The following is a 12,628-nucleotide window of genomic DNA, read 5'->3' as shown; positions in this document are numbered from 1 at the left end:
CACACACCCCTGACATGAGACATTGCCTATTCAAGTGCTATTTCCTTATCCTGTCAGCTGAAAAAGGCTGAGCAAGAGGTGAGATAGGGAAAAAAGGTCATCATCTAGGCATTCACACTGTATAAAGAAACAGCTTCTGCAACCATCCCACAAGGCAGTGTACACAAAGGAGACCTGCAGTCCCACCGTGTCCCACACAAGGTGTGCTGCTACAGCAGCACTACACTCTCCACTTGCACAGATACGTGGCAATGTAACACAAACTCCATCTGAAAAATAAACTTTATTATACACACAGGAGCTCATACCCCAGGAAGATATAGACAAACTATTTGGTCACTGAATTTGACATAGTTAGAGGAAGTTCACACTGATAATCACAGACAGCCTACAAGAGGATACCTAGAGCCAGTGATCTGGACCTGCCAGAGATCCAGCTGGTTTAGCTACCAGTGAAATCAATCTACCCTCAAACAGGCTTTCTGCACTGGCTACAGCAGCTTAGTTTACCAGCAATATCAAAAGAACTACCTCTTTCCCATGGGAAAAATGTGATTGTTAATGCTCTACTAAGAGGCAGATAGGATTCTCCTGGCCAGTACTCCGAATGAAACAACCACTCAGGATCTGACAATGAATAGGACTGAACTTCCTTTGCATTCAACATTCTCCTTTTGGAAGATGACAGTCTCAAATTCAGGAGGTTTTTAGAAAACATATGGAAATATATCCATATTTCCATATATCATAAAAGATTCAGTTCATTTCCATCATTTGATTTGGGTTCAAACATGCCCAAACACCAGCACCAGCTTTCTACACCAGAGGGATCTAAAACCAGAAGGTTTTAGAACTCTGGCTCCTTCTTCAGCACAAGGGAGAGAGTTTATTTCTGGAGTTTCTGCCTTTGCTTTGGGCCCACACAGCACATTATGGACCCCTTCAACAGCCTGTACATCTCATGATGAGTATTTAGTGGATGAGAAGGCAGGAACAGGGCTGCTCTACTAGAGGTAAGGCAGCACCTTCCATCATAAGAGGTGCATAAATGCTATAAATAGGAGGATTTTAAACTTACGAGTTAAAAGGTTTCATATTTCCTATTCCTTTTAAATAACTAAATTACTGGCATTATTTTACAGGCTTGTCAGGGCAGACATATGAATGATTTTAAATGGAATGCTCACCAGGCTAGATATACTAATTTTGGCCCTTCTTCAACAGGAGACGCAACTGAGCGGGAAGCATGGCTTTAAAATTCACATTCCTTAAAGTGACCATAACCTCCTTAGGATATGCATTTCAGACAGCTCTGAACCATGGAGCAAATCTAAGGGGTAGAAGGAAGAAAGGGAAGACAATTCTTTCACATCCAGCTACAGTGTTCCCCCAACTCCACTCATGGATTCAGCCTAAGAGGGGGAATATTGTGCAGTTGTAGAAGTGCTGAAGTACTGCAGCAACTCAAGAGTATTTTTCGTATTCCTACTGCAGCACTATTCTATCTAAATTGCTTCCAGGTACAGGAACAGATGCTGTCCTTGAGGCTTGCAGCACAACTGTGGCTCAGAAAACGAACCACGCATGTAGAAACACTGAGGGAGGGCAGATCTCCTGGGAGCAGCTCCCCAGCACCAGCACTGACAGCAGGTGCTGGCTGCAGCTGCTGCTTCAGTGCTGGTTTGGGAAAGGCTGCAGCTGGGGCAAGTGGTGCCCTTCTGTGAGAATGTGCAGGCCTTCAGCATGCACAGGGCTGAGGCTGGAGGAAAAGCTGTCACTCCTGCTCACAGGTGGCCTGTGAAGCACAGGAAGAGCAGGACATGGAGAGCAAGCAGATACGTGGCCACTAGCAGGGGCAAGTGGGCCCGGGAGCGGAAGAGAGAGCGTAACAGGCGTCGCAGTCCAGGAGTACTCCGGGTCTGGAAGAGTAAAGAGAGAACAGTCACTACAAGGAATGGCTGTGGCCCCAGCTGCCTTCATCCAGAGCTCTCCAGACCAAGGAGGTAAGTTTGTTGAAGCTAATGAGCATAAACTTTCCCCAACTTGCTCCGCTGTCAGATACTAACACTAGGGCAACCATCATTAAATGCTCCCCTCCCCCTGCTCTCTGCAGGCTGCCCATGAACAAGCCCCACCCAATTTTGTTTCCAGCATGGTGAGAGCAGAAAAACTACAGTCCCCAACTCATTTATGTGTCTCTGCACAGGAACTTAAGTGCTATAGGATCACAGTTTCTTGAATCAGCTGGGGCTCACATAATTGACAGCTGTGAATGTTAAACTCTTACTCTGCTGGAATCCATGGAGTTGATCAGTAAGGACTGCTCATGACCTGGAGTCATATCAATGCTGGCACTTATGGAAGAGGACCACTCACTTGACTGCAACCTGCCAGAACAAATATGAAATTCAGTTTTTTATTATGATGTCCCAAATCACCACTGTAATCAAGCTTAGGAAAGAAGGTATTTCTCAAAAAAAGGAATCAATCCCTGCAAGAAAGTCCTGGTTCCATTTGAACAGGTGCTATGCCTCCTAAGCTCACATTGAGCAAAAGAATGGGGTGGCCTAGCTAGCAGGAGTCCTTCTTCATTTCAAGTGAAATTTTTTAGTGTGACTTGAAAGAAGCCAGGGCATATGATACACGTGTATGCTTTAAATTCTATGAAATTATTTTGCAAGCCAGCTCTGGCTGCAATAGTGCTGGTTCTTCCTATTTTCTAGTGACAGAGGCAACAGTCACATCCTGGGGCTATGGTTCATTAGTGAGATCAGCTGCTGGAGGAGGCTTTTATAGATGTTAATGCCAGAAGGAGCTACAGTTGTCCAAACCTTGTAGCTATTACCAGGGAACCTCATCCAGAATTCTTCTATACAGACCATTATTTTTTGGCTAAATCAGCAAGTGTGTCAGAAGAAAGGCATTGTTTTCACGTAAAGGAGTCCACTAATCCATAACTCCAGTTATTTGAACTACCAGGAAATGCACATCACATGTGCCTACAATCAGGTCATGTGCTAAAGCCCCCTCCATAACCAATGAGGAGAATCAAGCATTTTGAACCTGCTGTTCACTGCACGCTAATCCCAACATTAGTCCAGATAAGCTGCCTTTGCTCTGCTGACTCTCAGGGCACGGGGCAGGACAGGGGAGCTAGGCTGAAGCTAAGCCTGGGAAAGGTGGACAAAAGTCCTTTCTCCTAAGTGTTTCATTGTTTCTCAATAACCAAATTAATGAAAACTTGATGTTAATTTGCAATACATTAAAAATGAGTGATATTCTTCAAGTCAAAACTTCAGGCATGACAGCAAGGTGCTTACTGAACAGACAAATCCCCTGGAAGCATGAGAACTCCTCTTCAGCCTGCACCCAATTCTCAGTCTCCAAATTATATTTTCCAGTAGTTAATTTAACAAACTGAGAAAGTTGGCATCTAATTTCTACACAGAGCTTGTCTTAATGTCTAATAATTTGTCTCATCCTATCTGCCTACAACTGAAGGAACAGTTGCCCAGGGAGGTTGTGAAGCCTTCCTCTTTGGAGACACTCAGCCATCTGGACATGGTCCTGGGCAACTGGGTCTAGGCTGAGCAGGGGGCTGGGCCAGATGGTCTTTGGAGGCTCCTCAACCTCAACCCCTTTGGACCATCAACCTCAACCTTTCTGTGATTCTGTGACAGACATGGTAGCTGCCTCTGTGCCCAGTGCCACTTGCCAGAAAGATGTGATGAAGTGCATATGAAAAACAGAGCTAGAACCAGCACACTTCTGTGGCGAATGTGTGTTTGCTCAAGCTGCCTCACCTCCTGATCTGATCCTGTGCTGCAAAAAGCGCCTCCTCTGCAGCAAGACGACGGTCCCTTTCTTCCTCCAGCTGCTCCTCCAAATACTTCATATCCTGCTTTATGCTGCTATGTAAATGTTCTGTTTCAGACAACCTGTCATAAAATAATAAAGCATATGCCATAAAAAGCCCAAATCGTGGACCACTGTGTTTCTATTCTATTCACTAACGCAGTGTGTGAACAGACTCAAATTACCTCCCAGCTCACACAGGAGACTTAATCATCTTTACTATATATAAACTATTTGGGAAACAGGAGAGAAGATAAATCTCTTGAAGCTTCTGTCTCACATCAGGAAGGAGTTCCTTGCCTCTGTCACCATGGCTCCACCTTCTGAAAATTATTTTGAAAGGAATCATGTGCTAGATCTTAGTTTCAGAAGGTTACAAGGAATCCTGTGCTACATCTCAATTCCAGACACACTCTCAGGCTACAACCTTGAGACCCAGGACCATTGATGTACTTCAGCAGCTACTGAGGATGCAGCCTACCAGATCCAAGATGCTGGTTTGGCTGGCATTGCTGCTGTATGTTATCCTTGTGGTTTTTTTGAAGCTCTAATCCAAAGAGGTAACCACTGACAGCTACTAAGTGCATACGACAGTTCCTCCAAGTCCACAAGATCCTAGCGTGGGACTGAGTTTTACCAACACACTGGCGGCAGAGTAAAAGCATAAGGCTCATCACTAGCCTCAAGGCCTCCATCAGGACCAACATCCCAACCCCTGTTTTCTCAGACTTTCTCTACCTCAGCTGCAGCTCCTGCAGTTCAGGTGTGTAAGTGCCTCTCTGTGCCTCATTCTTTTCTTGGGGTGCTCCTGGAGCAGCATCTGTTGCAAACAGCTCCTGAAAGAACACAGGAACATACTGCAAACTGCACTGAATGGAGAGGACATACATCCACTACAATGCTGGACAGTTTGCAGAGCCACTTGAAGTGAGCTTCTCCCCCCTTACCATGCTCTTGTCTGCAGCCTGCAGCTCCTGGAGCTGCCTCTCGAGCGCGAGGCAGCGGCTCAGGACCTCGCTGTAGTGCTGATGGCTCTCACAGGTGCTCCGACTGCTCCCTCGGAGCTGGAGCGAGAGGGCATTTTTCTCTTCATAGACCTGTGATAGCTGAGAAGAGAACACAACCGGCAAGCAAAGAAATTGATTTTGTGAAAGCAAAATTGTTCTCTGTCTTGCTGAACGTAAGAATTCTCTTGAGAACACATAACTGCCACGTTGCCCATCGCTAATATCAAAGGACCAGTGACAATCTCCAAGAGCAGCTTGTGGCAAAGGTTTCTGCAACAGGAGTCTCAAAACATCAAAGAGATGTACAGAATACTACATGTCCAAAACAAGATTTCTAAAGTGCTGATATCGACCTAAACCTTTCAGATATATCATCAGTAAATTATTATTTTATATTCTCACTTTGTCCTTGAACACAGCTCTCTTTCTGAAGATTGATAAATTCTGGGTCTTCCATTTCAGTGTGGGAATTAACCGATTGTGATTTTGCACTGAAATGAAGGAAGTGTTTCAAGCTGGCAGGCAGAAGTGAAGATGACAAGCTTGCCTTCCCAAGGAGGGACTTCCTTCAGCAGTCCAGGAAGCAGGAGGCTAGAAAGTGCTCCTGACAATAGACATGGAACCTGTAAACAACTTTCTTCATATGGTCTCGCTCTCTGGTCCCTTTGTCTGGCCTTCATCTCCCCCAGCCAGCTTCTTTCCCCCACTGTCCCCTCCATCTGTCCTCTCTCCTCCCCTCTCTCCTTCTGTCACCTCTTTTTTTCCTCCCCTGCCTTCTTCCCTCCTCCTTTCTCCCTCTGGTCACCTGGGAGAAAGGGCACTAAATGGCAGTGGCAGAAAAGGTGCTGGTTCAGACCCTGTCACTGAGCCTGCTGGATGGGATCTGCCTGGGGCCTGGATATCCTTCTGGTCTATACAGAACAGCTGTCCCACTCATGGGTTCTCTCTGCACTGCTCTGGCTCTCACAGCTGCTGAGGGAGAGCAGTGTGGGACATGGAGGATGGGCTCTGCTGCTGTGCCAGCCCCATTCAGCAGCAGCGAATCCATCACTGTGGTTCTAACACTGCTTTTGTGAGAGATGTACTTCTTATTTTGTGTTACTTCATTCAACACCTGCAAGGACAGATTAATTCCTGCTTCCTGAGCCCTATTCCAGCCAAACCCTCCCCACATTCCTTGTCCCTGACTGCAAGCAAATATAAGACATGTATCAGTACCTTGCTGTTTAACTGCTGAATTCTGAGCTCTTTCTGGTGCAGTTCTTTCAGACTGTCATTTAGCTGGGCCTGGAGGTGTTTCATCTCTGCTTCTAGGCTTGAAAAGTCATCTTTCAGGACTTCTGGAGAAATCTGCCAAGGAAAGGACAATGAAAAATATACTGCATGTGTGACAACTCGCTCTTGTGTTTCTCCTCTCTTTTCAGTATTCCATGGTCAAATCTAACATTATTCCTAGACCTGGAACTTGATCTACTCAGAGAAAAGAGAAAATGGGGAATAAATAGAAATATCCTAAAAGCCAACCGAAAATACAAACAGTCAGGAAAGATCATCAGACTTGCACATATGATGGGTCCTACTCAAAAGTTGTCTTAAAGCTATTTGCAACACAGGAAGAAAAAAAAAAAAAAAAAGACACATGAATGAGAAAATTAAAACCAAACAAAAACCTAAAGCAACGTCCACACTGCTCTAATCAACAAAGACGAGAGGGCCAGCACTGAAGAATCCCCTTGGAAAGCATCACATGAACATTGTTCAAGCTTTTTCTTTGCAAATATGCATGGGTGTATCAAGGGGATAATGGAGATTTGCTACCCCATCCACTGACATAAACCACTGGGACATTGCAGACATGGCTGGGACAATTCTGTCTTGGCTCTGATGCACTACACTGTGCATGCAGCCTTCCCTAGACAAGCAAAATACCAAACACATTCCACTCCACTTTTAGGACTGTATACAGGGGGAGTAAGAGAGAAAGTGCAGTATTCAAGCGTCAGCATCTCTGGGCTTGAACCAGGATTGCAGATACCTGTTACAGTAAAAACAGCAAGAAAAATTCAATAGAAAACTTAAAAATTAAGATCTGAAATTAAAATAAGAACTAAGACAGAAAAGCTTAGATTCAAAGAGAGTGCAAGAGGGCAATTCCAAACCAGCCAGAATACACACCTGAGAAGTTCCATGCCACTCCAAAGGACCCAAGGTGCCTCAGAAGCCCTGTCTCTTTTACCCTCTCTCTCGAAACACTGGAAACCAGGAACTTAATGAAAAGCACTTAAGGGTATGCCATAATTTCTACAACTTGCAGTGATGCAAGTTAGACTGTTGGTATTATCGTTGGAGGCCTCACAACCACATCCCATGCTGCAGTCTGCAGGAGCTGGATACAGGTAACACATGCTCTTCTGGCTGAGTTTCAAGCTTCACATTTCCAGTAAAGAATCTGTATCTTTCCACCCACCTTGCTTTGGTGCTGTTCCTCTACGGTTTGAAACTTGCTGAAGGGCAGCCTCATTTCCTGTGTGATCCTTTGTAAATGGCTCAGCTGCTTGTCCTTCTCTGCAATGGCCATCAGGTACTGCTCCTTCATGCTGCTGCTCTGCTTTTCCCAGGTGGTCTTCTCCTGTCTGCCCAACATAAACAAGGGAAGTTACCAGTATCACTTATGATGACCAGGTGCCCAGCTAAGAATAAACCAAGGGTCATTCAATCATCACCTCATGCTAGACACAAAGTATTATAACCAAGCCAAGACAAAAAACCAAAAAAAAAACCCACTTAAGTACAGGAACCTTAAAAGCAGGTTTAAGGAAATTTCCTGTATTTGGTTGAACCCTTTGGATTGTTCCATGCTGTCCTAGGGTGACTTTTTCACACTTTGTGTGCCTGGACATTGTTTTGATCTCACTGTAGAGAGTTTTGTCAAAGAAATCACTGGCAATGCCACTTGTCCCCATAATAACTTCTCTGCAGGTCATATGTGCACCAGACCCACGGTACTGATCACACCGCACCAACCTGAGGCCATCACTTCATGTACAGCGTAAAACCTCCTGTTCTTTTGTCAGGATAAATAAAATTTGTAAGATGCTTCAAACTTTAGAAGATCTGAAGTGTTAATTTGAGGATCAGATTGGGAGTAGGGGGGAGGGAGAGAACTACAGGTTTTTATATCACTCTGGACAAAGATAAGCCATAGACCTTTCCATAAAGAAAATCCTACCCTTTTCATTCAAGCCTCAGGCATTCTTAAATGGATCTCTGAAATATCTGAAAGCATTTCTGCTTGTTTACAGAACAGAGCATATTTCTCTGACTAGTTTTAGTCCAGTTGGAAAAGACAATTTTACTAGACTTGAATTACAGAGTTAAAAAAAAAAACAAACTAGAAGACATAGAGCAAGTGAAATAAGACTAAGACAGACATACAAAAGTAGTATGCTCTAAACTATGATATCAGTGGGATAATAAAGGGTGTTCAGCAGCAGCCTGGAATGGAGAGTACTGTGATCATATACATAAGTTCCAATACAAGAAACAGCCTCAGTTTCCTCTCCAGCAGATGATACTGACCACCACTGGATGAAGGAAATAAAAACAAAAACGTCATTGATCTATTTCACACAGGCATTGACCTGCAAGCTGCTGGGCTGTAATTCTGAGGCAGAAACTGGACGAGGGAAATACGTGTCCTCTCCTGGCCAGGGCAGAGTGCTCAGTGTCACTTGGCACAGTCCAGGCTGAGGTTCTCAGCATTCCGTCCACCTCTGCCCACAACTGCTCTTTGAGAGAAACAAACACATTTGCAACCTCACCGAGCAGGGAGCAGACAGACAGCTCACCTGAGCTGCTGGAGCTCCTGCTGGTACACAACTCCTTCCTGCCTCAGCTGTTCTTGTAGACGAAGCTGTTTGTCTGCCTCTTGCTCCCATTGCTGCAGCTGTGCCTTTAAGCGAGAATTCTCAGCAGCTTCCACCCCGACCAGGATGTATTGCTGCTGCAGATTCTCCAGCTCTCTTACCTGGAATTAAAGAGAAACATCATTGTGTGACAGCTGAGCAAACATCAGGTTTATTACTTAGAACTGTTTAAGAGCATTCCTTACTGTGGAGGGAGAAAAGGTCACATAACTGACTCTGGAGACAGGACAGTGCTCAATGAGTGGCAGTGGGACCTGATTGTCAAAGTCTGTCTTCTGACCAGCAACAGCAACTCTGGAACTTGCTGGGCTGCACTGTGCCAGAGACTATACAAACACAGACACATCCAGTTTGCAGGTAAGGATGTCAAAAGGAATCTGCAAGGTCTTGTACGAGCCTTGAAAGTCAGCTGCCAAGAGGAGGAGGAAACTCAAGCCTTTGTTCTAGTCTCTTTTAGAAATCTTAAGCAAATCAAATGAGCTGACACAGATGAGAACTATGCAGGTTAATAGGGACCTTATTTCAATGATTTCATATTTTAAACCAACCTAACAGAGAAACCACCCTGGGAAGTTAAGAATGGAATCACAGCCTCCATGCTAGAGAAAATAATACAGATGGCCCATACTGGATCCATGGGGTCTGATGGAGCATGCCCACAAATGCTAAGGTCACTGGGAGGCAACTCCATTACCTTTGAAAGGTCATGGCGACCCAAGAGGTTCCTGAAGACTAGAAGAAGGCAAATATCATCCCTACCTACAAGAAGGGCAAGAAAGAAGAATTGTGAACCTGCAGTCTGGTCAGCCTCATCTCCATCCCTGGGAAAGTGAGGGAGAAACTAATTCTGGAAACCGTTTCCAGATACATGAAAAAACAGGTTGGCCAGAGAAGCTGTGGAATATTTACCAATTCAAAATCCAACAGGACATTGTACAGAGCAACCTATTCCAGAAGCCTTGTTTATGCAGGGGGGCTGGATTAGAAGATCTCCAGAAGACCCTTTGAATCTCAACTATTCCCTTTGAATCAACACTATCTTCATGTGATTCCATGAAGATGCAGCATGATCTATGCATCACATTGCAATTACCAGACCTAAGCATGCTGAATTTTAAGACTTGAAGATCCAAACCTCCTGTGGTGCTTAAAGTAAGAGCAGGAAGAGAGAACATGGACTTACTACTCTGTCTCTGTCACTCTGCAAGGAGGCCAGTGCCTTCTTCAGACTCTGCACTTCCGAAGCAGTGGTGGAAATGCTCCCTTCTGCTTGCTGTTTCACTTCTTCAATCTTACGTGTTTTGTCCAATTCATTCAGCAGACGGTCTCGGTCATTCTGCAGGCTTGCCATAGCCTTGGAGAAAGATTTGACTTGGTTGGAAGAGCCTTCCAATTCCAAAGACAAGTGGAGAAGCTCATCATCTTTAGCTCTGAGTTGCTGATTAAGTTTCTCAATCTGGGCCAAGAGACCTCTTTCATCAATAGCCTTCTGCAGTTCTGTCAGCTCAGACCTCACCGTATCTCGGTCCCTGACAGTGGAACATTGCTCCTCTTGTAGCTGAGCCATCTGTGTCTGAAGATTCTGCACTAGACTCTTTTGTTCCTCTAAGTCTGCAGAATATTTCTGTTTCAAAATATGAAGCTCTTCATTGGCCTGGTCTCGGCTATCCTGAAGAGAGCTCATGGACCTCCCAAAAGACTGAATTTGAGCTCTGAGATCTTTGTTTTCATCTGTGACTTCAAGCAATTTCTGTTCCATTTCCATCAAATCCCGTGCCAACTCTGCTACTCTCTCCTCAGCTGTCTCAGTTTCATTCCTCATTATCCCTGCATCATGATGCAGGTGCTTCAATTCCTTCCGAAGCCTGTCCTCAGCCTCTCCCACTCTCTTGGCTGCATCCCTCTGAACACCTTCTAGCTCCCCCTCAAGTTCTCTTATTCTTTTCTGAGAGAGGGAAAGCTCATGACTCAGTCCTTGTACCTCTTTCTCTCGAGCCTTCAGTTCTGCTTGACACTCCACAATGGGACTCCCCTCACGTAATGCTGCCATCTCACTCTGCACCTGCGACAGAGAGGACGTAAGAGTTTCAATCTCTTGAGACATACTGACCTTATCCTCTCTTAAGGCTTCCGTGCACTTCCTGAGATCATCCTGAGTATGCTCAGACTCTTTCAGCTGTTTTTCTATGATTGCCTTCTCATTTTCCAGAGTTTGGATCCGCTGAAGCTGTATTTTGAGAAGTTGCTTCTGTTGGGAGTCCTTTATTGAAATCACTTGATTAAGGTCTTCTCTGTACCGCACCAACTCTGCATTCAGCTTGGCATTCTCAGAGTTGAGGTCATCCATCTGGCTATGGAAACTTCTCATTTCTTCCTTGAGCTTGTTGTTTTCAGCAGCAGCCTCTTGAATTAGCTGGTCTTTTTCCAGGATTATAACAAGATGGCGTTCCTCAAGCTGCTTGTAGTCCCTGAGAATGCGGTCTCGGTCGTCCTGCAGAGATGTCATGGACTTGGTGAAGGAGTCCAGCTGTGCCTTCTGCTGCTTACTTTCTTCTCTGCTTATCTTCATCTTTTCAGTCAGATGATCGAGTTTGCCAAGAAACTTGTTCTTCTCATTTTCCAAGGCTTTTTTATCATCTTCCTCCTTACTTAGCCTACACTCCAACTCTTTCATCTCTTCAGAATGTTGCTGCTGTAATTCAGCTAGAGCAGCCATCACTGCTTCTTCTTTGGCAGACAGCAAACTCATGATCTTTTGATCTTTGGCACTGGTTTCTTCATGCAGCTTATTTGTTAGGTCCTTCGAAGCCTGCAAGTCAGCTTCAAGCTGCTCACAGCTGAGTTTAAAATTCTGGATACTCATCTCTTGTTGCTTGACCACAGTCCCCAGCTCTTCCCTGGCCAGCTCACATTTGGTGAAGGAATTTTGTAAGTCAGCAAGCTGGTCTCTTAGGCTGCTGATTTCTGACTCCAGTTCCTGCTGTTCATTCTGAGACTTGCTGTACAGTTCCTGAGACCCCTCAAGCTGAGTCAAAAGCTCTTTTTTTTCCTCCTGCAACATTTCACATGTCTTTTGATGATGCTGAATCTCCTTCCTGCAGTCAGCCTCCCAGTCTTTCTTGTTGCATTCCAGCCTGAAAAGAGAAAATATTAAGTTGGTCAAAAATCCACAAAGTATCTCAGTATCTAAACCCACACCAACTCTGTTCTTATTCTAATTTTGTTTTACTTAAAGAAAACAAGCTGGAAACATCTCTCAATTTAAAATTCAAGATATATTTTAAAGTTCTGACTGTACTACTGCCTTAAAGGGGTGGTGGCAGGGAATATATTCTTTTAAAGTTGTTCATGTCAATACTAAAAAAGTGTTCACTTAAACACTGAATGTTATCACCTTTCTGTTGTTACATTACTTCTCTCGTCCATTGTAGCTAGCAATAAAAACAACCCCATGCCATCCCACAATGAAATTGCTGTTCTGGTACCTTTGATGTCCATTTAATACTTCATCATGCAAAGATACAGCATATATATAAAACAACTTTACTCATATAAGAATGGTTTGGTTTTAAATTTTGGAAATACACAGATGTATACACATTTTGATAGGTTTCCATAGCTCCATCTTCCCCTTAAAATTTGTTTTGGGACTAAACTGGAATTATGTATCCCAATGCTTTCTTGACTTCTCAGTGCAAAAGAAACTCTTTAATTAATCTGAAATTTGAAATACTCTGGAGCGTAATCAGATGGTGAGTGCTTGTCACTGAGAACAGATTTAACACAGTATTCTAGGGACGTGAAGAAGGACTATTCTAGAGTGATCACCCCATGTCCTTG

The 12,628-nt window shown here is 44.3% G+C and overlaps 1 protein-coding gene across 9 annotated transcripts in view; it reads right to left on the bottom strand.

Annotated features, from left to right (window-relative positions):
• Window positions 1-264: 264 nt before the first annotated feature.
• Window positions 265-12,628, bottom strand: part of GOLGB1 (golgin B1) — a 36,498-nt gene continuing 24,134 nt past the window's right edge. For all 9 annotated transcript variants that reach the window (XM_030261649.4, XM_030261644.4, XM_030261648.4 and 6 more), the window contains 9 exons: window positions 9,972-11,922; window positions 8,711-8,889; window positions 7,330-7,495; window positions 6,081-6,212; window positions 4,803-4,961; window positions 4,594-4,691; window positions 3,804-3,938; window positions 2,288-2,387; window positions 265-1,919 (listed from right to left, as the gene is read on the bottom strand). In XM_030261649.4, the coding sequence (XP_030117509.4) occupies window positions 1,785-1,919; window positions 2,288-2,387; window positions 3,804-3,938; window positions 4,594-4,691; window positions 4,803-4,961; window positions 6,081-6,212; window positions 7,330-7,495; window positions 8,711-8,889; window positions 9,972-11,922 (3,055 nt within the window). In that variant the 3' untranslated portion in view covers window positions 265-1,784. The remainder of the gene's footprint in view (window positions 1,920-2,287; window positions 2,388-3,803; window positions 3,939-4,593; window positions 4,692-4,802; window positions 4,962-6,080; window positions 6,213-7,329; window positions 7,496-8,710; window positions 8,890-9,971; window positions 11,923-12,628) is intronic.

Source organism: Taeniopygia guttata, chromosome 1A (genome assembly GCF_048771995.1).
Source record: "Taeniopygia guttata chromosome 1A, bTaeGut7.mat, whole genome shotgun sequence".
Taxonomy (NCBI): domain Eukaryota; kingdom Metazoa; phylum Chordata; class Aves; order Passeriformes; family Estrildidae; genus Taeniopygia; species Taeniopygia guttata.
The sequence above is the reverse complement of the archived record's forward strand: the minus strand, read 5'-3'. Positions and strand labels throughout refer to the sequence as shown.